The 25,531-nt window shown below is 37.0% G+C and overlaps 1 protein-coding gene across 1 annotated transcript in view; it reads left to right on the forward strand.

The window, feature by feature from the left end:
* Nucleotides 1-25,531, forward strand: part of LOC124594923 (chromodomain-helicase-DNA-binding protein 7) — a 310,905-nt gene that overhangs the window by 249,911 nt on the left and 35,463 nt on the right. Inside the window, exons 30-34 of the mRNA XM_047133415.1 lie at nt 3,165-3,307; nt 11,547-11,689; nt 11,796-12,003; nt 12,121-13,414; nt 22,324-22,621. Coding sequence (XP_046989371.1) covers nt 3,165-3,307; nt 11,547-11,689; nt 11,796-12,003; nt 12,121-13,414; nt 22,324-22,621 — 2,086 coding nt within the window. The remainder of the gene's footprint in view (nt 1-3,164; nt 3,308-11,546; nt 11,690-11,795; nt 12,004-12,120; nt 13,415-22,323; nt 22,622-25,531) is intronic.

Genomic DNA, 25,531 nt, shown 5'->3' on the forward strand with positions numbered 1-25,531 from the left:
TCTGGAAATAGTCAAAGGAGATGAGATGGCTTTGCATTTGAAAAAAGCATATGAATTTGATTTGGAAAAAGTAGTTTCATTGTTAAAGGAAGTGGCAAAGTTCTTATTCGCTATAAGTCCCAGATTACAAAATGCCATAAGTGCTTACCAATCCAGGAGACCAGACTTGTGTATCATAAGGACTACATCTTCTTTGTGGTCCATCAGAAGGTTAGCATAGCATGCAGCCATCCTGGTTCCCATAGCATTCTACTTGATTTGTTTGTATGTCGGGCCTCAACAGTGAAGTTTGCTAGGGAGACAATGAATAGCTTGTGAAAGCCTTTTTAAACCTGTTTTATTGTCTCACTAGTCAACTTTCATCATCCACTCACATGATATCTTTGTTTTTTCCTGGTCCCTTTTTCACTTTTTAATTGTACTATTCATTTCACTTCTCATTTCTCTTCCTTTTACCATCTTTATTTCTCAGTCTGTATGTGTGTCATATCTCGAGTAAAGATGGCTGAGTGCTTACCAGTGTATTATACCTGACTTCCTACTTTCTTGCTGATGCCTCATCCTTCACCTTTGTTTACCCTCATTCTCACAACAGGTGGCACAATGCTTAACAATTTACTAACCGTGACTTCCTGCTACCTCAGATGCTTCTTCCTTTCATCTTTGTTTTCCACTCATTCTCACAAACAGGTGGGTCCCTCTTATGCCTGGGTCTCATTGATCAGTGAGCTGCTATTCCTTTGTAACTTTTCCCTCTTTCAAAGGTCTCTATCAGCAGTAATGGTATTTTGCCTCCCGAGGCAGAGTAAAAGCGGCAGTCAAATGAAAACAAGACAACGGAAAAAGTAAATAAACTCTTATTATTTCAAAAGTGATCACCATAATTATTACTAAATTTATTCCACTATGCAAGATGGTCGATGTCTTGATTTTTTTTTTTAAAGTTTGCAGTTGTCTGTGGAACCGTGATCACACCTAAGCATGCATCTTTTCATCTGAAACAAACCAATGGCCAAGAATCCAAAAACATAGAAATCACATAGGGAGAGTTTGAAACTATATGGAGGATGTGTAAGGGCTTCCCAGTGAAACTTGTCCAGCATAACTGAAACAATCCTGTTAACATGTGTGTGGCCATTATCTTGCAACAGAATGATGCTGTCCATCAAGACTCCTGGTTGTTTGGACTAGATGGCACACTTCAGTTTTTGCAAAGTGCCCATGTAACACTGAGTTTTAATTGTGGTGCCGTGTTCTACAAAGTAAATGAGCAGTGAGCCCTTGCAGTCAAAGAAAGGGATCATCATGACTTTCCCAGAGCTGGCATGGCTGTTGTTTCATGTACACTGCAGAATTTTTTCTGGGAAGCTCTTAATCATCGTCCACATAGTCCCAATCTCTCTCGAAGCAATTTCATTATTTTTGAATCCCTGAAGAAAGACATTAGTGACTGTCTATTTGCTTCTGACAAAGAGGTGTGGTTCTGTAGGCAATAGCAAATATTTTTCCATGAAGGCTTTGACCATCATGTCTGGTAGTGAGATAAATGTGTTAACAGTTATGGGGAATACTTTATTATTTTGAAACAGTTCACTTTTTTCCATCAGTATTGCTTTCATTTGACTGCCCCTGTTAATTTTATAATTTTCCTTTTGATGCAAGTCAATATAAGTATGTGTAACCATATATACTGATGGCAGAAAACCTTATAAACATGGATGGAGTTTTCAATTTAAACAAGGCAAGACTTTGGGAGCTCATTTTATTACAATTTTGCTAGTCATTTCAGAGCCAGAAACAGCTTAGGAGATTTAAATTGCATGTGGAATAAAAGCAAGGGGGAAAAAAATGTGTGTGCATCAACGAAATAAGTGGGTGCTGAGAGTCTTGTTAGTGCTGTAACTAGCACTGTGACATAAACAGTATCTCAGTCTGGTTAACCAGCTCCACACAGGTACAGCACATTAGACATCTTTTTGGAAAACCTGAAGTCAGCAGTTGAAATATTGTATACAGAATGCAATCAACTCCACTAGAATCCCAAGAACATACCTAGTCAGTCAACACAACAAAACTTCAGAAATAAATATTCTGAATTGCTGAACTACGTTTCTCCTTGGGCAGTCCAGTTAAATTGTACTCTTGATATGTCTCCAGTACTTTTCCTTTGAATGGTAAAAACTTTTAAATATGTTTCAGTCATAACTCATTGTAAGCAAAAGTGAGTGGTTCAACTGTTAGGTTTGCAAATAACTTGAGAAGTGACAGTCTTTGATTTGATTACAAAGAATCTATTGAATGTACATCAGAGTTTCAGGGAATGATGTCAATTCCCTCCTTTGGATGTAGCCATATTTGTAAAAATATTACATGATTGCTTTCATACTAAAAGTAGGCAACATTAGTTCAGAAACTCCAGTTAAGTTAAAATGTAATTAAGTAGGAATTTATAATGGCCAGTAAGTTGTTGACTTTTGGAGAAATTAGCAGCATAAGCAAAAAATATTGAAGTGTTTACAACTGTTTGAATGTAAACTATTATACCTATTACCTGACCACGCTATTATAACATGTGGCCATTATGGTAAACAAAGTACGGTGGTGATTAAGGATAACACGTCACACTATGAATGCTTCCAGGACAGTTGTGCATTTACAGTCAAGTGGTTCAGCATATCCTGTTGAAATACTATGATAAGCCAACCTAAGTGGCCTTGCTACCATGCACAATAATATTGTTGTTGAATCTGTCATTTAGAAACAGCTAGCTCTTCAGTATCAAGATATTGATTATGCTACATCCCTTGTCTTAAGAAAATTTTAGCTCCATTAAGTTAAGGCCAGAGAAATTCATATTTTAAGGAAAAAAAAATAAGGTAATAGATAAACATTACATATTTCATCAAGGTTTGCTTTGTAATCTTTAATTTCATGGGTAGTTCTGAGAAATAAATTAGCATGCAGAATAAATAAATGTAACTTCCTGTGCTGTAGGAATGTGTTGCACAAGTCATAATGTACACCACTTTTCCACCCCAGTCCTGTTGTGCACAGTTCTCTTCTCCCCGTTTTCCAGTTTCATTATGTACTTGTTGAAGTAATTAATAGTTATATTATCTGAAACTTCTAGCTGTTATAGTCTTAAAAAATTGATTTAATTCCAGAAAATGGAGAGGCGGGAGAAAATTGAACAAATTGTTCGTGAAAGAGAGAGACAAAAACTTGAAATACATCAGAGAAGGTGGTCACGCCGTGAGGAGGCTGATTTCTACCGTACGGTTTCAACTTTTGGGGTTGAATTTGACAGGTATCTTGCCACACATTTTGTGTCTGCCTTTGTTATTTGTTAATTGTAACTGTAACCACAAAGAAAATTTATTCTCTTATCTGAAATTCTTTTGATGGTACCCTTTCTTTTATCAAACATTTATTACAGTGTTGTACCAACCTGTTTGCTATGTTATATTTTAGTACTTTAGTCACTTAAAGTTTCTGTTTAGTACCTCATATGTACATTTTAAATGCAGGTTAATAGCTTTTCACAGTTAAAGTTTTATTACCATCACCAACAGTGTGTCAGTACAAAACCTGGAGAGGGTTACACTTACTGTCTCATTTTGTCAGTTCAGTGTCAAAATTTTGATTGTGAACTTTCTTTAAATAAAAATTCGCCATTGGGTTAAAGCTGTTGCAGACAGCCTGATTGTGATGGAATAATTTGAATTGGTTGGCCAGAAGTGAGTTATTTCCCAAATGTTTTAGATGTGTGTTTCCAGTACTCCCAAAAACAACAGTTCAACAACTCTATTAAAGAAAAACTGTGCCAGATATGTTGAATCTCTGCATATAAATGGAGTTCAAGTAAATGATTTGGAAACAGATAGTCTTACTTCAGAAGAGGAGGGTTGAATACGTTCTGGAAGTATTTCCTGAGAATCAGCTGAGGTCATATCGGTAAATGAATACATACAATGTAATTGGACAGATATAAAAATCTACTCACAAAGTAATGGTAGGAGAACACACTTATAGGAGGTATCAAGATTTCCAAGCTTTCAGAGTCAGTGGCTCCCCCTGGCAGAAGTGTTGAAGGGGAAGGAAGAGTGGTGAAGGAAAAGGACAGGTGATGCTTATGTAAAGGGGTAGAGTTCGAAAAAGTCACCCAGAACCCTGGGTCAGGGGAGGCTTCCTTAAGAGTTCAGAAGGAAAGACTGATTGTTGGGGACTGTCTCCAACCTCCTGTCATTGATTTTGTCACATGTTATATACTGACATAGCGAATGATTTCTAAGGCCTAAATTAACCTGTCAGAAATGAAAAAATATACTTCATTATTTCTATACCACACTTTCTGTTGTACATTATGGATCAAAACACAAATTTGATAAATGTATTGAGCGCGGTAGACATGCCTTACAGTTGGAATAAATAATCTCATTTCATAGTTCCTGAAAAGTTTCTTGGACCATGGCCATACAACCTAGAAGACTCAGCAGCAACAATGACATCCAGCCGTGAAAGCCTTCAATTGCACTAGCTCTTTATAAAGAGCTATCAAAAGCGATGCCCCTTAATTGTAATCTATGTTCACAATAGTACAAATCTTAAAAGTGTGAGGAAAATATTATTTCAGGTGAAAGTGGATGTAGGGTTCCTTTCAGTTTTATTGGTGATTTGAGAGAGTCCATGAATAGAAGTAGTTAATATACATGGAACAAATTTCTTTCTAATTGTTTCAGACTTAAAATAACCCTCTCTCTCTTAGTAAACCTGTAATAAATCATAATGATCTATGTTACTAACCTGGGACACAGCTCCTGTTAAAGGTTGTCTACCTGACAACTTTTAGAGGGCAATAAAAATTTCATTTTCAGTATTTTGTACAGTTATTGACCGAATTTAAAAAGTTAAAATACTGTCATAATCTACTCATTAAGAAATATAATCTTATGTTAAAGATTTAGTAAAGTAAGTAAAGTGTTACAGTTAGAAAACTTGTATGTCTTGAGGTAACTTAACTTGGGGCACACAAATTACCCAGACTATATTAACCCAATATTTAAGATGAGAGCACATAGTGACTTCCAACATGATTTAAAACTTTATCTTGCTGATATCACGCACAAAACGATAAAGGAGAAAAGTTTTATCCCTTACTACATTTTCGCTGTTCGTGAAGTAAACTGCATCATCAGGCATGACATTTTAATTTATGACTTCTGTGCTACAAACTCTATTTTCAGCACATTTTTCAGACAGTATTCACATATATCATTGAATTTACCTGCAATATTGCATCATTGTTTAACATAAGTTTTGAAGAGATGACATTTTATTCATAGGCATTCGTATCGACATATTGAAGTTTGCAGTGATTGCAATGAAGTGAGTGTAGGCCATGACTGCTTTCACAGGTGCTCCTGCCTTTGGTGGGATAGGATAAGCCTATGGCAGGACTGGAGTAGGCTGTGCTGGGTGGGAGCTTTGATTTGGCAGGTCTTGCACTTGGGTCTTACACAGGTATGTGACCTATGTTACAACGCATTTGGAATGGGAGTGGTGCAGGAATGGACCAGGATGTTGTGTGAAAGATATGGTTCAGTTGGTCCAGTCCAGGCTAATACTGGATGATGAGGGGGCTGTGTATGTTGACCAAGACTTGCAACCAAATGCCTAGCCTCTCACACCAAAGATACAAACCAAATCCTCCAACAATTGTCCACCATACCCACCTCTTTACCACCTTTTGTCACTGTTAATGCAACCTCCCTATACATCATCCCCCTTCAGTATATGGTGTTTCCGCTGTCGCAGCCCCCCCTCCACTGCTCTCAGATTTCTCACCCACCACCTCATTCCTCATACACCACACATACTGTATCCTTACTCACAGCTACTCCTCTCATGAGGGGAAGGTACATAAATAAATCTGCAACACAGCCATGGGCACCTGCTTATTAAACCCCCCCCCCCCCCCACCCCCCCCAATGCCATTCTTTTTTTCTGGGACATCTAGAGGAAGCATCCCTAGTCTCCTAAAGCCCAAAAACCTCTTCTGTCATTCTGGTTCACTGATGATATCTTCATGATCTGGACTCAGGGTCAAGACACTGTATCATCATGCCTACATAACCCCAACACCTTTCCCATCTGCCCACCAGGTCCTCTTCAGTCCAACACACCACCTTCCTGGATGTTGACCTCCACTTCTCTGTTGGCTCCATCCACAATTCTGCTCATTTACAAACCCACTAACCTCCAACAGTACCTGCATTTTGACAGCTGTTACCCCTTCCATACCAAAAATCGTTTCTGTACAGCCTGGCTACCCATGAACGGCATATCTCCAGTGATGAGAATTCCCTTGCCCGATATGCTGAAGGCATCACACCCAATCCCTATACCACTGCCTCTGCCAACCCCTTGGCGCATGGGTCACATCACCTGTGAAAGACTCAGGTGCAAGACCTGCCCAATTCATCCATCCAGCACATCCTACTCCAGTTCTTTCAAAGGATTTTCCTCCAATCATAGACAGGACACCTGTGAAGCCAACCTTGTCATATACCAGCTCTTCTGCAGTTTCTGCTCAGCATTATGTATGGGCATGACTACATACCACCTGTCCACTGGAATGAATGGCCATCACCAAACTGCGCCCAAGAGCAGTGTTGACAGCACATTCGTGAAACACCCAGCTAAACAGAACATGCTGGAGCTCAATAGTTGCTTCACAACTTGTGCAATATGGATCATTTCTTTCAGCACGAGCTTTTCTGAACTGTGTAGAAGAGCATTATCCTTCATATATATCTTTCACTCCTGTAATTCTCCTGGCCTGCATCCTCTAGAAGGGTAGGCCACAGAAGAAATTTTAAAACAGAACTAATGAAACTCTGACATGGTGTAGTGTTTTTGAATTAAAGTTTAAGTGTTGTGTGATCCTATTGTTCAGAATAAGTCTGCCATCTTGTTTGTTAGTGAGTGCTTTGCTTTCTTTCTAAAGAGGGATTTGGCCAGAAACATATGAGACCATTCCTTTCGCCAGCTGCTCGGCGTGAGTGTTTCGCTTTACAGTATATTTATTCTCCCTTGAAGTTTGTTGTGAGTAATTCACTGCATTTCAGCAGGAACAATGATGTACATATTTACAATAACAAAAGAAAAAATATGATATTCATTACACCACATTAAGGTTGTCTGTAGCACAAACAAATGTTCACAATATTGCAACTAAAGTTTTGACCACTTACCTGTGATATAAAATTCCTGACAGACTGCAAAATAAAATTCCTGACAGACTGCAAAATAAAATTCCTGACAGACTGCAAAATAAAATTCCTGACAGACTGCAAAATAAAATTCCTGACAGACTGCAAAATAAAATTCCTGACAGACTGCAAAATAAAATTCCTGACAGACTGCAAAATAAAATTCCTGACAGACTGCAAAATAAAATTCCTGACAGACTGCAAAATAAAATTCCTGACAGACTGCAAAATAAAATTCCTGACAGACTGCAAAATAAAATTCCTGACAGACTGCAAAATAAAATTCCTGACAGACTGCAAAATAAAATTCCTGACAGACTGCAAAATAAAATTCCTGACAGACTGCAAAATAAAATTCCTGACAGACTGCAAAATAAAATTCCTGACAGACTGCAAAATAAAATTCCTGACAGACTGCAAAATAAAATTCCTGACAGACTGCAAAATAAAATTCCTGACAGACTGCAAAATAAAATTCCTGACAGACTGCAAAATAAAATTCCTGACAGACTGCAAAATAAAATTCCTGACAGACTGCAAAATAAAATTCCTGACAGACTGCAAAATAAAATTCCTGACAGACTGCAAAATAAAATTCCTGACAGACTGCAAAATAAAATTCCTGACAGACTGCAAAATAAAATTCCTGACAGACTGCAAAATAAAATTCCTGACAGACTGCAAAATAAAATTCCTGACAGACTGCAAAATAAAATTCCTGACAGACTGCAAAATAAAATTCCTGACAGACTGCAAAATAAAATTCCTGACAGACTGCAAAATAAAATTCCTGACAGACTGCAAAATAAAATTCCTGACAGACTGCAAAATAAAATTCCTGACAGACTGCAAAATAAAATTCCTGACAGACTGCAAAATAAAATTCCTGACAGACTGCAAAATAAAATTCCTGACAGACTGCAAAATAAAATTCCTGACAGACTGCAAAATAAAATTCCTGACAGACTGCAAAATAAAATTCCTGACAGACTGCAAAATAAAATTCCTGACAGACTGCAAAATAAAATTCCTGACAGACTGCAAAATAAAATTCCTGACAGACTGCAAAATAAAATTCCTGACAGACTGCAAAATAAAATTCCTGACAGACTGCAAAATAAAATTCCTGACAGACTGCAAAATAAAATTCCTGACAGACTGCAAAATAAAATTCCTGACAGACTGCAAAATAAAATTCCTGACAGACTGCAAAATAAAATTCCTGACAGACTGCAAAATAAAATTCCTGACAGACTGCAAAATAAAATTCCTGACAGACTGCAAAATAAAATTCCTGACAGACTGCAAAATAAAATTCCTGACAGACTGCAAAATAAAATTCCTGACAGACTGCAAAATAAAATTCCTGACAGACTGCAAAATAAAATTCCTGACAGACTGCAAAATAAAATTCCTGACAGACTGCAAAATAAAATTCCTGACAGACTGCAAAATAAAATTCCTGACAGACTGCAAAATAAAATTCCTGACAGACTGCAAAATAAAATTCCTGACAGACTGCAAAATAAAATTCCTGACAGACTGCAAAATAAAATTCCTGACAGACTGCAAAATAAAATTCCTGACAGACTGCAAAATAAAATTCCTGACAGACTGCAAAATAAAATTCCTGACAGACTGCAAAATAAAATTCCTGACAGACTGCAAAATAAAATTCCTGACAGACTGCAAAATAAAATTCCTGACAGACTGCAAAATAAAATTCCTGACAGACTGCAAAATAAAATTCCTGACAGACTGCAAAATAAAATTCCTGACAGACTGCAAAATAAAATTCCTGACAGACTGCAAAATAAAATTCCTGACAGACTGCAAAATAAAATTCCTGACAGACTGCAAAATAAAATTCCTGACAGACTGCAAAATAAAATTCCTGACAGACTGCAAAATAAAATTCCTGACAGACTGCAAAATAAAATTCCTGACAGACTGCAAAATAAAATTCCTGACAGACTGCAAAATAAAATTCCTGACAGACTGCAAAATAAAATTCCTGACAGACTGCAAAATAAAATTCCTGACAGACTGCAAAATAAAATTCCTGACAGACTGCAAAATAAAATTCCTGACAGACTGCAAAATAAAATTCCTGACAGACTGCAAAATAAAATTCCTGACAGACTGCAAAATAAAATTCCTGACAGACTGCAAAATAAAATTCCTGACAGACTGCAAAATAAAATTCCTGACAGACTGCAAAATAAAATTCCTGACAGACTGCAAAATAAAATTCCTGACAGACTGCAAAATAAAATTCGAGACTAAACGGAAAACGTTTCTCTTCAACAACTCGTATTCTGCAAAAGACTATCTTTATTGTAATGGGTAAATGTTGTTGGTAGGAATTACTAACAAACATCTGTCTATCGTTTAAATAAGCAGAGTATCCATTTTATGGGGTCTAAGCATTTTAGACCATTCCCTTAATTGCATTTAATTTCAAATGGTTCACTTCATTGACATGCACAAGATATGACAGCATGCCCTGCTTCATTCATCATTGCACACAGTTGTGGGCTATCAAAGATCATGCAGATACATTTTTACAAATGTTGTGCATACGAGTTGAGAACTGGAAATGTAAGAAACAAGAAGCAATACCCGCAAGCATTGGTTTCAGAGTTCCAGCTTCATTTGATATTGATACAAACACAGTAAAAGTGGTATTAAGGATTAGAAGAGCATGCTTTTCACATCATTTCGTTCTCTTCTTGGATATTGAAAATACATTTTTAAAAAGTTAATGAGGCCAAATGTGTCGTATTACTAGAGCAAATACACATTCAGGAACAGAAAAGTTTGAAATTACCTTCCTGACGCTGTGATATTCGTGTGAGCACTGTAATTTTTTTGTATTTAAATTGGTTGTTGTGTGCACATGACAGAAATAATTAACAAGAAGCAATTGTAAACAGTAGTCTGTTAATGTTTTGGGCTATTTAAGATGGTGGCCAGCGAACCCACACTGGCTTCAAAATAACATACAGCATAAGTCTATAGTGCCATCTCCCTTCTATTTTTACCTCCATAACATCTGAGGCAGAAGCAAAGTGACGTGCTCGGGAGCAAAGAATAAAGTGGGCATCACCATTGCTAGCAGCAGATATCATGCACAAGTGCAGTTTGTTTCCAAACGAGAACCACAAAGCATACTGTCAACATTTACACTGTTGTGCTGATATTTTCTTTGCAGTATAGGTACATAAATAAATGGCAGTAAGAAATAAAATTAAATGCAGTTACTCTTTAACGAGCCCAGAAGACTAGGGTCACAAACAGGAATACTCGGAATTTTAGGAAACTGTATGTTCCGTGTAAAGAAATGGATTTGCAAAGTATAATGTTAAAGGGAGAAGTCTAATTACTGGTCAGCACGAATCATACTGACAGGCAGTGACTGAAGTACTTCCCTGGTAATAAATACCTTGTGAATGATGGGTATGTTTATTTTTTACTCAGTTGCATTTTATTTACTCTACTTCATCTGCATTTTTTTGTACAATAGCCTGCTCATGTCGTGCACATCATGGATGCAGTTGAGTTTGGCATAGTTCTGTTGCTTCCCATTGAGTGCATATTGCTGTTGACCATTAAATATATTTTTTATTTTGTACTGAATACCCTGGACAAATTTGTCTCTTGCACAGAAATAAATATAGCCTTTAGAGAGGGAATAATAAAAGAACTTAACTTGAGGTTTTCTCAGTTGGTAGCCTTCTGTCTTTCATGTTAGTTTATTACTTACAAAATCCATAGTGAGTCTCACAAATTAAAAACCATCTTTCAACAGACATACATAAAGTTGGGAGAGGAAACACTAGCTTTTTAATGTGGAAGTTCTTTCATATGGGAAAGGTAGTGTTCCAAAAAGTAGCATGTTGTTACCTCATAGAATTTTTCTTTGCCTACATTTATCTGCACTTCCTCTGAGGTTTTTCACTACACTAAAGACATGAGTAATACCTAAACTTTTTGCATAGAGTGAAGGAAACAGAACCAGATGCCCAAGAGAAAGCCATCTTTGTAGTTGCCTAATGTGAAAGTATTGGAAGCAGCTATTTGGAAGTTTATCTTAGTAACTGAGCGGTTGTTGCTATATGGTACTTACCGCCTTCAGTTTGACTTTTCGTAAGAAATAAAATTTCAGTTTTTTTTTTTTAGTACTTCTTCCTGTAATCTGTAAAGTTCTTGTGTTGTGTGTAAACCTTGTGAGAAGTTATCATTTGAATCAGATGTGTATTTGTCATGTTGCAGGAAACGGGGTAAATATGACTGGTCAAAATTCAAATCATTGTCAAGATTGGAAAAGAAATTTGATGATACAATCACAGAGTATTACAAAGCTTTTGTAGCGATGTGCAAGAGAGTTTGTGGAATGAAACTCTCAGAAGAAGAAGGTATTCATTGTTTTGTTAATTGACTAGATCATATGAACATAAACTGAGTTAGGATGTTTCCTGGTATGAACATATATATATATATATATATAATTTTTTTATGCAGAATTTGCTGATATCCCTGTAGAGCCTTTGAGTGAAGACAAAGCTCGCAGGACATTAGAACGAATTGAATTGCTAAGTAAAATTAGAGAAGAAATAATTGTTCACCCGCAGTTAGACGAAAGATTAAAATTGTGCCAAGTGTCTGCAGATATACCTGATTGGTGGGTGCCTGGTAAACATGATAAGGATTTACTAATTGGTGCAGCCAAGTAAGAAATAATATTAAACTCTTTTGAACATGAACTGTATTTTCGTAATTTTTTTGTTCATAGATGTTTGTAGAAGTGAATAAATCTTATTGATATTTTTATTTTAATTTGTTGCAGGCATGGTTTAGGCAGAACAGAGTTCTTTATTTTAAACGACCCTGAATTAAGTTTCTTTGATATTCTAAGGAAACATCTAGCCATAGATCAGCCACTTCCAGAGGCAAAAGAACATAAACATCTAGATGAAATTAAGTATGAGCGGCCTGAAGATATTCTTAGAACAGACAAGAATGAGATTATTGTGAAACTAGAAAAAGGAGAAGGCACATTAAAGATAGAAAAAATAGGAATTAAGAAAGAAATGAAAACTGAGGAAGAAAAAAATCAGTTCAGGGAAAAAGAAAATGTATCCCAGGGCCAAAATATTGTAGAATTAACATTACTTGCAAATAAAATTAAAGCCGAGAATGAGGAATGTACACAGAGTTTTGATAAATCTGATAATGAACAGGGTTCCAGTAACACCCAAGAAAGTGAATCAGCAAATAGAGAAGAGAAAGAGAAATTGATGTCCATGGATAACAACAAAAAATCGGAGGAGGACACAACAGAGCCAGTAAACTGTTCAATTACAGAAGTGAATAAAGCTGAAGTGGTTTGTTCAGACAAGGTGCAGGATCTTCAACAGGAGGAAACACCACAACAGCTGGTTCACACTTCACAGTGCCCTGCTGCAGAGAATGAAATATTAGATACACAACAAACAATAGAATCGGAAGAACCTAAAGACATGGAAAAAGTTACATCAAATGAAGATCATGCTGAAGACAATGATAAGAATAATGAACAAGAAATTGACATGGGAGTTTCAGAGTCTGTTACAGAACCTGATCTCCTGAAGCCTGAGGATAGAAACTGTCTTGATAACAATGATGGAGAAATGCAATCTGCATCAGCTGTTAATAATGAAGAGACTGACAGTAGAACAAAAGATGAAATAATTGCTCAGGAAAAAGATCATGAGATGAAAACTGAGTTCGAACTGAAGGAAGTAAAGCAGGAAGGAGCTGACCAAGAACAAATCGTCTCGAATGAAATTGAGAGACCTATATCAGACCTGAATGTCAAGTATGAAACTGAACTGAATAGGACATGCAGCAGTTTAAAGCGGGCTGAATGTAATGATCAGGAAGATACTCAAGGAAAAGCAAGCAGCAGTGCCCAAACTCCAGATTTGAAAAACGTCTTCCCAGACCTGGAAGTTATCCACCCATTAGCACGACTAGCTGAGATTGATACATTTGTCTTAGGAGCAAAACAGAATAGCAACACTGGCTCGTTGGATTTCTCTGAACCAACAGTTGCGCAATTACTGGCACAGAGCTACCAGAATCCAGTGAAATGGCCTAAGGTAAATGCTGTTCTATTGTATCCAGAGCTATAGTAATAGAAATTAGCTATTGAAATAGTTTTATACTGTGATTGCTCCAGTTATGTGCATAGCTCTGTTAAATTAAAGCAGAGTTCAGATAATTCAAGTAATGATGTGGTACTTATATATTCTTTCCATGGTAATTCCATTCATAATGTAAATTAGCTTCAAAATGAACCTAGTGTCGTACACAAATAATAAAAAATTACTGACATTTGTAATTCTACAGCTAACTTTCTAATTATTAACTAACTTTCTATTTCAGAGTCAAATTTGTTTGTATTTTGTTTTGTAGGTTTATAAATATATTTTCAATCAGTACTGCTATAACCTTTCTTTTGACTGTTTAGTTCTGTTATTCTTCTGAAGCTTGCCGGTCATGATTGCAAAGACAAGTAGGAACTGTTCTCTGCTTTTATAAGTTCAAATACTTTTAAGAAAATCTCATTACTCTCACTAGTCACAGATTGTTCCGTAGCCAGCAACAGTGGTCTTTTGTGTGTGTGTGTGTGTGTGTGTGTGTGTGTGTGTGTGTGTGTGTGTGTTTTCTGCTTCAGGAGAAGGTCTTTTGGCTGAGTCTTTAGTTGTGACAGTGTGCGATTCTATGTCTCCTCTGTATGGTAAGTAGCAATTTATTATTTTCATAATATTGTCATTAGTCTTTGCTGGACTTTCCATTGTTTTATTTAGTTAAGTAGTTGTTAGAGCAACAATCTTATGTGATACTAATAGTTTTCCGAGACACCCTGTGTTGAAGGTAAGTTGTCTAATGCAAACACACTGCAGCATGGGACAGTTATCAGAGACGACATGTAACCATTACTACTACTCAGAGGGTGAATCATTGTTGATCTACTGAAAGTAAGTTTTAGACCATCCTCTCTCCCAGGAGACAATATAATTGATCACATGAAGAGAATGGATGAGGGAAGAATTCCAAAGAAGATGTTTGATCTGCAACTGGAGGGGAAGAGGCCCAGGGGTAGACCAAGAGATAGATGGGTGAAGGGAGTGAAGGAATGTGTGACGAGAAGAGGAGAGAACTGGACGAAGGTGGAAGAGGGGGAATGGTGGAAAGACAGAACACGATGGAGAGGCTTGTGTTCCCGACAGACCCAGACAGTGGCTGGAAACTGTCCAAGATGATGATGATGAGCTCTATTGTTACTTCTGGTCAGATAGCCTCTCATAGTAATCAATCTGTGTTTACATTTAATTAACCTTACTTGCTACTGGCCTTGCCACTAGTGGTGCTGTAGAATGAGATATGCCAGTCATTCAAAATGGTTCATCAAATATTGAAAGGATTTCAAAATTGAATCCCACAGTTTCAACACAACTTAATTAATTCCTGCCATTGCCATCACTCAATAACTTTGTGGATGTTGTTTTCTCATAGAGATCATACAGGAGCACTGGTGCTTCAGCCTTTTGGCAGAGGACAAAAACAGATGTATAATAAATTGCTTATCCACTGCTAGAAAGCAGATAGATTTTTATGATTCTTGACACAATGTAAGAATGGAGTTAAAGATTGAAGAAAAGTTGCACAATAATTTGCCATAACAGTTATTATTGTGTGTTATATTAGTATAGTGAGCAGTTGTTTCTTGTGTCTTTAATATATATTAGATCATTTTCCCTATTTTACTGGAAGTGATACATAGTTCCCACCATTGAGTCAAGTTTTTAACTACTAGAGTAGTCATCGCCTCCTTTTGTAAGAGACTTCGCTTACCCTCTTTTAAATGTAAAGTCCGGAAATTTATTTTCTACATGAAGAAAACCCATCAGAAGAGGCAGCTACAAAAGTTGCTTTGATAATAAAAAAGTGATGGCTTAATGCCGGTAGCAGAGTACTGTTTTGTCTTTTGGTGGACACTCGTACTACCACTAGTTAGAGGGTCTAAACGTGGAAGAAATCACATCATGATTTCCAATTTTTTTTACTGAAATTCTTTTGAAATACCTCACATCATTGTTCATAGTTACATGCATTTATAGCTAAAAAGAAGTCATCTTCAAGGTAATTGTGTAATGAATATGCCTCATCAGTTTCTCATATAATTTTATAGTTTGACTTCTTTGTGATGAGAAAAAATAGTTAACATTTTTTGCATCCATTGTATCATTATGTTCTCATCAGAATAATAAATACTGGTCAAAAATGCATCACTCAGTATTAACATTGAAGGAAGAGTGTCTTTTTATTTCTTTTTTCCCCTCCATTTCTATGGTTTCTTAGTCTGCTGCTGCCACTAAAAGCCATATTCAAAGGGCTACTTAAGCAGTAAACAAAATGTCTATCCTTTTCATTAGTAAAACTAAAATGCTACGCGACCCTCACCAAATAAGGTCATTTGTATCTGCAGCAGCATTATACATCAACTGCTTCAAAATTATAGAATCCAGGAAAGTACCCAATTTATACATCAGACAAAAAATGTTGCCAGTGCAAAATAAAAGGCCAGGCTGAAGTGACATAATCTTCTGTATCATTAATGTAGAGTCGAAAATCTTGGACTTATTAGAAAATGAAGATTATCGTCATATTTACATTACCGGTACTTATTGTGAATATGTAGCAAGTGATGGGTATAGTGTATATTCTGCAACTTTTTTCTGAATACCTTTTTTAAATGTTTTGTATTCAATTTTTCATTGACAACCAGAAATACGCCTAGTATGAAAAATGATTTACTTGGAGAGAGCATCTGTGAAGTGACTTCTAAAATTGTTTATACTGTTTTTGTGCTACAAGAGAATACATCATTTTAATCTGGTCTAAAGTTTTACTCTGAAAACGTTTTGCCTTATCATCCAGTCAGTGTGTACACTGGATCTTAAAAGAGGTCCAAATTTTGTGAATTTAAAATATGATGTGTGTGTGGGTGGAGGGGGGGGATCCAACTTTTTAACCTCAAGAGAACTTGGATGGAGCCAAAATACGGTGAAATTGTGGACCCCTCCCGCCCGAGTAAATTTTTTTACCTTGCCAACAGCAAAACACATGGGATCCTTCTTGTAAAGCTTAAAATTTTCTACACTTTGCACTACTCAAATATAGTTTTACGCCAAATACTTACGAAGATGCAGAGCTTCAAAGGAATGATAAAATTCTCACATTATAATAATAATTAAAAAGATGAGTTTCAGCAATATAATTTTAACTGCATAACTTTCAAAAAATGACAGTGGTTGATGCCTCTAATGGCCAGTTCGTAACGTCAAGATTAGCTCCCACTTATCCTCAATGGAATGCTCATTTCTGCTGAGGATCGTAAAAATGGCAGAAATAGAGTTTTTCATGGTACATGATTTGAAGTGTCAAAATTTGACAAGCACAGAAACACATCCAACCTACAAATACGATTTCATTTCCTATCAGCTACATTTGTATTTCAAAAATGAAAGTTACCATAAATGAAACTAACATATAACAGAATTACTGAAAAAAAGTTAATGCTTATGGTCCAAAGGGCATGTCATTGGGTATCTGATTATCCCTCCATAGTGATGTCAATCAGGGTTCCCCCTCTTTTTAATCCTCCTCAGCATCTTCCTCCTCCTGAAGTCCATCTCAGGTTAATTCTCGTATGCATGACCACAACAATATTTGCTAATGGTAGATTGCGAGGGTCCTGCTGCTTGAAGCTGGATGCTTTTGTGCTGCTGTCATTTGTACAAGAAATGATTGCCAGTAAGGAGTCTATCGCAGCATTCTTTTTGTTTTGGGAATTACTCTCCTCTGTAAGTATCCAGCCCCAAACTGATGGAATTATATTGTTACCTAGCCATGCCTGGTCTTGTAGTTAGGTACAAAAAGGATATGGTACTGGTTGGCATCTCAAGTTTGTATTTTGGGTTTAGTTGGACCTTTCACCTGCTTCAGAAATTTGGCCTGCTTTTGCCTCTAGCTGTTTGAAAATACCAGGGGTTTTTCTTGTGGATGATGCCAACTTTCTTTTTGCCTTGTCAAAACGAGACTGAAGTAGTGTCACACCTGTTTGCCATAAGAAGGGAAAGAATATCCTGTGGGTTGAAAATGCGTGATGTTGATGAGTACAGAACCCTGGATGGATTATTCTTCCAACTCTACTGGAAATATAGGTTATTTTGACAAGAGGCTAATGCTGTCAGCTATGCTAGGGTATCTACTTCTTTATCTGTGATGGTAACACTGTCATAGTTGGCAGTCTTTGATATGGAGATATTCATTATCATTGCATTAGCATCTTGTATTATCAAGTGTGCCCATTACTGTTAATTGAGTTATCAGTAGTGAAATAAAGTTCTGTTATTTTATTAAAAATTTTCTGTGAGATAGGTACTGTGTAGAATTTTGTGGGTGAGTACAGTATAGCCTGATATTTTTGGTAACAGATGTCACTAGGATACTTGTTTAGCTGTCCGCCCCTGGTAGCTGAGTGGTCAGCGCAACAGACTGTCAATCCTAAGCGCCCGGGTTCGATTCCCGGCTGGGTCGGAGATTTTCTCTGCTCAGGGACTGGGTGTTGTGTTGTCCTAATCATCATCATCATCATTTCATCCCCATCGACATGCAAGTCGCCGAAGTGGCGTCAAATCGAAAGACTTGCACAAGGCGAGCGGTCTACCTGACAGGAGGCCGTCGTCACATGCCTTATTATTATTATACTTGTTTAGCTTTATTAAAGTTTAGTTCATCAGACACGAGCGGAAGTACTGAATCCATAGCGCAATACTATGTTAAGAATTCCCCCCCCTCCACCACCACCACCCCCACACCCCACCCCTCCTCTTACCTTTTCTGAAGAAGGCTTTGGCCAAAAACTAAGTGTTTAGCAGCATTGTGCCTGTCTGCAGCTCAGCGTGTCATCTTTACCGTGAATAGCAGTCTGTTCTCTTCATTATGTTGTTGATATTCCAACATGGAATTTCCATTAACAGATATCAGAGACCCTTTGTTGATTATCATTTCCTGAGTTCTCATATTTGGCTGGCCTTGCATAATGCCTCTATGTTGTAGTTCAAGTTTTTACTCCATCATGGTACTGCTACTTTAAATCTAATATTAATGTTTAACAATGTAGGAAACGGTAGAGTGCTACTTACCATAAAAGTTACACATTAAGTTGCAGACAGGCACAATTGAGAATCCTACAAGTAAGCTTTCAGCCACAACCGAAACCGAGAATCACACACCATTTGTTCACACAAGCAAACACATCTCATGTACACATGATTGCCAACTCCTGCAGCTCGGGCCCGAGCTGCTGTAATTGTGCATTCTTGTTAAAATCAAGACAAGTTGGTGGGAGACTTAACGTCATCATTTTACCACCAAGTAACTTGGATAAATAACAATGTGCAGTGGTGGTTTGGTTTCTTCTCTGTGCATAATTTTCTCTTGGTGGAGGTAGAAATTGTAAACTGACCTGTCACAGAAGTAATGACATATTGTTTACTCCAATGTGTAGGTAACTTAAAATCAAAGAAAGTGAAAAATGAAGAGTTGAATATAAATATAGTGCTCCATAAATAGCTTACTGTAGAAGTCACACTGAAGAGAGAAGAAAATTTACTGTGGACTTGACAGAAATGATCTGCTAGCTAGGCACATAATCATCTGGCACTCTTGTCACTATAGTTTGAGAGGACCATCTATTGAAAACAATGATTTGCTTTATTGAGTGACTTGTCATTGTGTGACAACTGCTATGTAGTGTCCATGTTAATTGCATTGTTACTGAATATCAGCACTTATGTCTTTTGTTCTCTCCCAATTTATGAATCTCACTCCAGTGTTACATTTCCATCCCATAATGAGTAAAACTTGTAAATTGACGTCTTGCTGACCATCCTCTTCGATGTCATTTATATTACAAGGATAACGAGGTACATCTTGTGAAATAACAACTACTTAATCATCTGTCATTATCTTCTCAATCGAAATGTAGCAAATGCTAATTACTAGTTTTTATAAAACAGCCTGTTTGTGAAATATATACCGTATTTACTCGAATCTAAGCCGCACTTTTTTTCTGGTTTCTGTAAGCCAAAAAACCGCCTGCGGCTTAGAATCGAGTGCAAAGCAAGCGAAAGTTCTGAAAAATGTTGGTAGGTGCCGCCACAACTAACTTCTGCCGTAGAATATATGTAGCGCTACACAGGCATGCTTTTCAGGCACCAAGATAAATACTGGCGCCAAAACCTCTGCGTCAGTAAATAAATTTAAAAAAAAAAAAGGTGGAAGACGAGCTTTTTTTTCTCCGCCCCGAGTTTCGACCACTGTATTTTCGTACATTATCCAAAGAAGTAAATACAAATTCTGTATTGTTAGTCTTCGAATGTAGCAGCACTTCAATGTACTATGAAAATCCGACTGGCAAGACTGTTCGGGATGTTTGTCAATATGCCCATCTCTACGTTCTGAATTTTTTCCTACCTCTGAGAAGAGATGGTGCTAATAGGAACTTTTATGAATTGTGAATCACATGCAGTATTCTCTCCACCATAAGAATAATACGAATATAAACATTTTGCCATGTATTGTTTCGTGTTTGCTGCTATCTCATTTAAATCCTGTCTGCCTAATAAACTACGAAAGTAGAGTGAGACAACAGCAGACATGGAAGAATAGACATATCATGTCGTGTTTATATTTGTATTATTCTTATGCCTAATAGTGGTACAGTCAGAAATGAAGCGCGGCAATTGACTAGATTTTTAAATCTAAGATGGCTCTAATTTCTGTGCGGAATGTAATGTACTAAAGAGGCACCTGCAAAGATTTTCAAATGGAGAAAAAATTTCGCTAAACTCTCATTTAGAACATCATCTATCATACACAGTCTATTATTTGGTTCTTGTTGATCATTATCAAAAAAAAGCAGCAGTGTAAGTAACAACAAATAGCAGTCTCTTGCCATTGTTTCGCTAATGAGACGATTCCTCCCCCACCCCCGTTTTTTTTTTAAAGCGGCGGTAGCGTGCACAAAAGCAAGCCATGCCGCAAACGGCGACAGATCGTAAACACTCATTGTCAGAATGCGACAAACAATACACGACACAGTACAATAATGCATTTTGTGCTTAGAGTGACGTACACACCTATAACAAAGAGAACGGCACTTGTCAGATCAAAGAAAAATCAGCAATCAATTCAAACCAGGTGAAGCACGTGAAAAAGGAAGGGTACCCATATAAATACGGACGGAGCGCCTGCCGCATAGCAATGGCTACCTGGTAAAGTTTAACTGCTAAGCTTAAGACTCGAAGCAAACTACTGTAGCTGTATCGTCATTCATTCGACCTAAATTGTCTCTCATATTACAATGGACCAACTTTGTTTCAATTTGGAGGTGCGGCCTAAAACTTTTCTCCCCCTTGAATTTCGAGTCTCAAATTTCAGGTGCGGCTTAGATTCGAGTAAATACGGTATATATAACTAACATTAAACACTTCATGCAGTCTTCTCCTTTTATTCCTTACATTAGATGAACAGTAAAAAATGTATCCTCATGCAGGATGAGCCTGAATTTTTAGAGGAATCCATTTGTCATTGCCACTTATGAACCCACATCTACAACAGCTAAACACTTTTAATATTGCAACTAAACTGTGTTACAGAGTATGTACTATATGATCTGATTATTTCACTTGATATGCATAATAGTGAGGAAGGCATTTGGTTCTATTACTGGATTGCACTTGCAGGGTTTGATTTAAATATGATTAAATTAGTGTGAAGCATGAGGTAAAATTATGAGTTTTTGCAGTGTCAAAAGACTTTGACACAAATATTATATAGATCATAAGGGCAGCAGAAGATTGCTGTACAAAAATACTGTACATCATCTTACATATTTGAAGAAATCGTGAAATAGTGATACAGATTCCATATGATGTTGCCATGGGATTTGATACCCCAATTCACCAGACAGATATTTGACAATATGACGTATATATTTTATATAGGACTTCTTTCATGATTGCTGTGAATCAGAGATAGGTATTGTTCTGTGAAAACATTGTATGAGATCAATACAACAAACAAACCTCTCTAAACTCTGTATTGCTTAAAAACCTCAAAACAAAAAGTTATATTACTAATATCAGCTAATGTGCTCTCAGCAATGATGCTGGTCATTTAAACTATTTTACACCATTGAGTCCACTGTTGGCATTGTACACCTTGCAGTTGAACATTTGAGCCACCATGTTAACTGAACAGCACATGTGTTATTATTACACACACTGTAGTGTTTGTGGCCACTGCAGCAGAAAATGACATTTGTCAGTAGTAAAAGCCTGTCCCTCGAGATAAGTGTATATAGAAGTCACTGTGTTGACTGCTTCTGCCACTCATCCTGGGATCTTTTAATTATAATACACTGTTGTATATACTAAACAATTGTTACAAAGTGGTGAATGAAAGCCAGTAGGGATGCCTGTCCTCCATTTCAGTTCAACAGTTCTGTGCTCTTGTGTCACACAGTTTGCTGAAGTCACAGAAGCTGTTAATTCTGTTACGAGGTGTATTCAAAAACTACAGGATGTTGGTTGTTACCAGAAATTATTCATTAGAGACAATTTTTACTGTAGGATTTAGTTTCTTAGAAACCTGATTCACTTTTCCGCCTAATTGTCATTCACTTGCAAGCACTTCTCATAATATAAATTGTCTTGAAAGGTACTGTCTTAAATTCTATTAAAACAATAAGCTCATGAAACTGTACTTAGGAGAGTGTTAAAAATCAGTAGATCTGGAATATCATAACCGTTTGGTATCCACTGTCCTGTTCTATTCTATTCCATTCCAGACAAGACAGCATCTGAAGTAAGTTAATGCAACTGTTTTGCTGTAGATTCACAAGACTGCAAATTACACTATGCTGTCATTCCAGGACCACGTACTCCAGACAAGACTACAACATATTATTCATGCTGTCGAAAATAAAGAATGGCCAGTACCACGGAATTTCTCATCAAGCAATATTCAGAATAATGTTTCTAGTACAGGAGAACTGGATCTAAGTTGTCATGAAACACCTGATGTTACACCTAAACGAGAAACATCAACGCCAATGTCATTGTCAGAAGGCTCAGAAGTTATTACCATAACTACAGATCATGGTGCTTCTAGGGTCTCTTCGTCAAAGAAGAGAAAGAGACACATAGCAATTGATGTTGAGACAGAAAGAGGTAAGGTAGACCTCATTATTATTTAACGTAAATGTAAACATTTTATTTGCCATATAGCGAAGATGCAGAGTCACAGATAGACACAAAAAAAAAGAGGACGGTGTGGTTTCAGTTGCCTGAGACTGCAGTGTTGCGCGCGCGGGTGTGTGTGTGTGTGTGTGTGTGTGTGTGTGTGTGTGTGTGTGTGTGTGTGATTTTGACGAAGGCCATTGGCCAAAAGCTTCAAGTGTGAAAGTCTTTTTGTTGTGCCTATCTATGACTCAGCATCTCCACTATATGGTAATAACTTTCCTTCTCATAATATTGTTACATTCCATCTGCATTTTCCATTGTTTGATTTAAACATTTTATTTTTGTAATCAGAGATTGGATATCAAGAGGCAAGTAATGTTATAGTGTATGTTGTGCAACAAGTATTTCTCTTGGCCAAGGCAAAAAAAAAAAAGCTGTTGTAAACAAGCATGAGCATCAAAGGAGAGTGCTAGAAAATTCAGGCAAAATGAATCAGGACAATATGTAAATAAAACTCAGCCTTAAAACACATATAGGAGCACAACACATTGCTTATTCACTAACCTCATAACTTTGCGAAAATTGACATAATGTCTTCAGAGATAAAATCCACAATCGATTGTTTTAAAACAGATTTATTATCTGTCTTGATTGCACTAGTCTTTTGAAGTGACTGGTTTCATTACAGCATGAACTATCCTCAAATCTGTAGACAACAATAAAATAATTAATCTGCAAATACTTTATGAAAATGCGAAATATTATCATAACATGCTATAATCAAACATCAAACACACCAGAATGCACCAACTGACACCTAAGTTTACGTGTTATGTCACGTAGTAATATAATGGTTTGGTAGAAGGCATGTTATTGCTGCAGTCCACTAGGTTACTGTCAGCAACTGTTAAATTTGTCAAATTTGAACAAAACATGTACAGCTACACTGAATTAACAATAATTATGTTTTTGTATGGTGAGAATACTGTTCTTGGAGGTACTAATTTAAAATCTGTGGTTTGTCAAGGTCAAAAATAGTATAAATACATCATACAAATTTAGAAATGTAAAAGACTGCGGTTTCCATATCCCTGGTGTTGCTGTAGGCCCGGCTTTGTTCTGGCATGCTTCCTCATGTGAAAACTGTATTGATGTTATGGGACAAGCCGACCCATCATCTAAAGACTGCCACAGTAAGTGGAGGACCATGCAGTAGCACCCCTTCAACGATGTCGGGCAAAGCAAACATGTTACAGATATGTCATTGCAAGCATTCTCTCATCTGTCACCTTCGGCTTAGACAAGTGACAATCATCACCTGAGTAAGCCGTTATAAAAGTTTAAATAAGCATTATGATTGAATTTGTTCTTCTTATCAGAATTAAATTTGGATCTTGCTTTTTGTGAGTGTGAATTGCAAGCGCCTCGTAGAGGTTAGTGTATCAAACCTTTTGAGCTGTATATAGGATGTCCAAATTTTGCTCAGTGTTCATGATGGAACACTTTTTAAGTTTTTGATAGTGCCCAAACACTGTTAGGCTCTCCCTCCCTCCCTCCCTCCCTCCCTCCCTCCCTCCCTCCCTCTCTGGTTTAAAAGTTCCTGCTGTTTGCCCTATGTACTGTGTATTGCAGTCATTGCATTTGAAACTATAACACATGAATAGTGAGATAATCCTACTGTTGTGGATTTTATGGCAGAATCTGTATTTTAACAAGTTATTTGTACAAAAACCTATTTTAATATTTGCTTTATGATAAAATTTAAGAAGTTAAAAACTATGTATTTTTTGTTGTTGTTCTTAACTGCAATGTGACCTCTTCTTTAACTTCATATTAATTTTCAGCACATTCTTGCTACTGTACCCATTTGCCACAACCATTTGCTTTAAAACGCTGAGTTCTTTCTGTACTTTTTGCTGGCTTAGCGGCTGTCTTGTAACCTGTATACCATTGCATTAAAATACGCCCACTTGCTTTTTGGAGGGTAGCATGAGCACTCATTAAAGACAACATTGGTACATGTATGTCTCCTGAATATGCTAAATCTCCATGTTTGCCGTCTTTCTTTATTAGTGTGTATATGAGTAGCTTATACGACTCATTTTATATGCTACATTCTCAGTGTCATTTTTTCTCCCCTTGTACAAAACAGTTGAATCCTCTACATAGCTCCTGTAAAATATGATGTTCTCTGTAACATCAGGATTTTCATCAAAGAATTTGTTCCAAGTAATTTAGAGAAATATCAGCCAAGGTTCCAGTTAAACAGTTACCTGTTGCCAATACATCCTTCTGCAAACGGGGAGGAACTTTGAAACCAGATTCAGGGAGCTCATATACACTCAGAACAAAACTGCATTCGGGCACATATGGCAACCTTAAAGCATTCAGTCATAAATGTTCAGCAAAATTGAGGCATCCTACACACAGCTTAAACCTGTTTGAGGAGCTTGAAATTTATACTCACAAACAGCAAGATCCAAATCTAATTCTGAATGAGCAGAAAAAGTTCAATCATGATGCTTGCTTCAACTTTTAGGATGCCTTACTACTGCGGTGATGTATGCATATACGTGCCCAAGATGTTAGATGAAAGAATGTGTGCAATGGGACATCTATCCTGACAATCATGACATGGGTGAAGGGTCCCCCACGCATGACACTCTGACCACAACAGCAGTCACTAGACGACTGGTTGGCTCACAGCACTACACTGCTACAGCAATCACATGAGGAAGCAAGCCACAACAAATACAATGAATACGGACACTGCCATCTTTTAAACTGCTAAAATTTTATGATGTATTCATAATTTATTTTAACCTTGATGAACCACTGATTTCAATTAAGTATCTGTGACCATACACACAATACTTGTGTTAATTCAGTGTGAGTGTA

This window comes from Schistocerca americana, chromosome 2 (assembly GCF_021461395.2).
Source record: "Schistocerca americana isolate TAMUIC-IGC-003095 chromosome 2, iqSchAmer2.1, whole genome shotgun sequence".
NCBI lineage: Eukaryota > Metazoa > Arthropoda > Insecta > Orthoptera > Acrididae > Schistocerca > Schistocerca americana.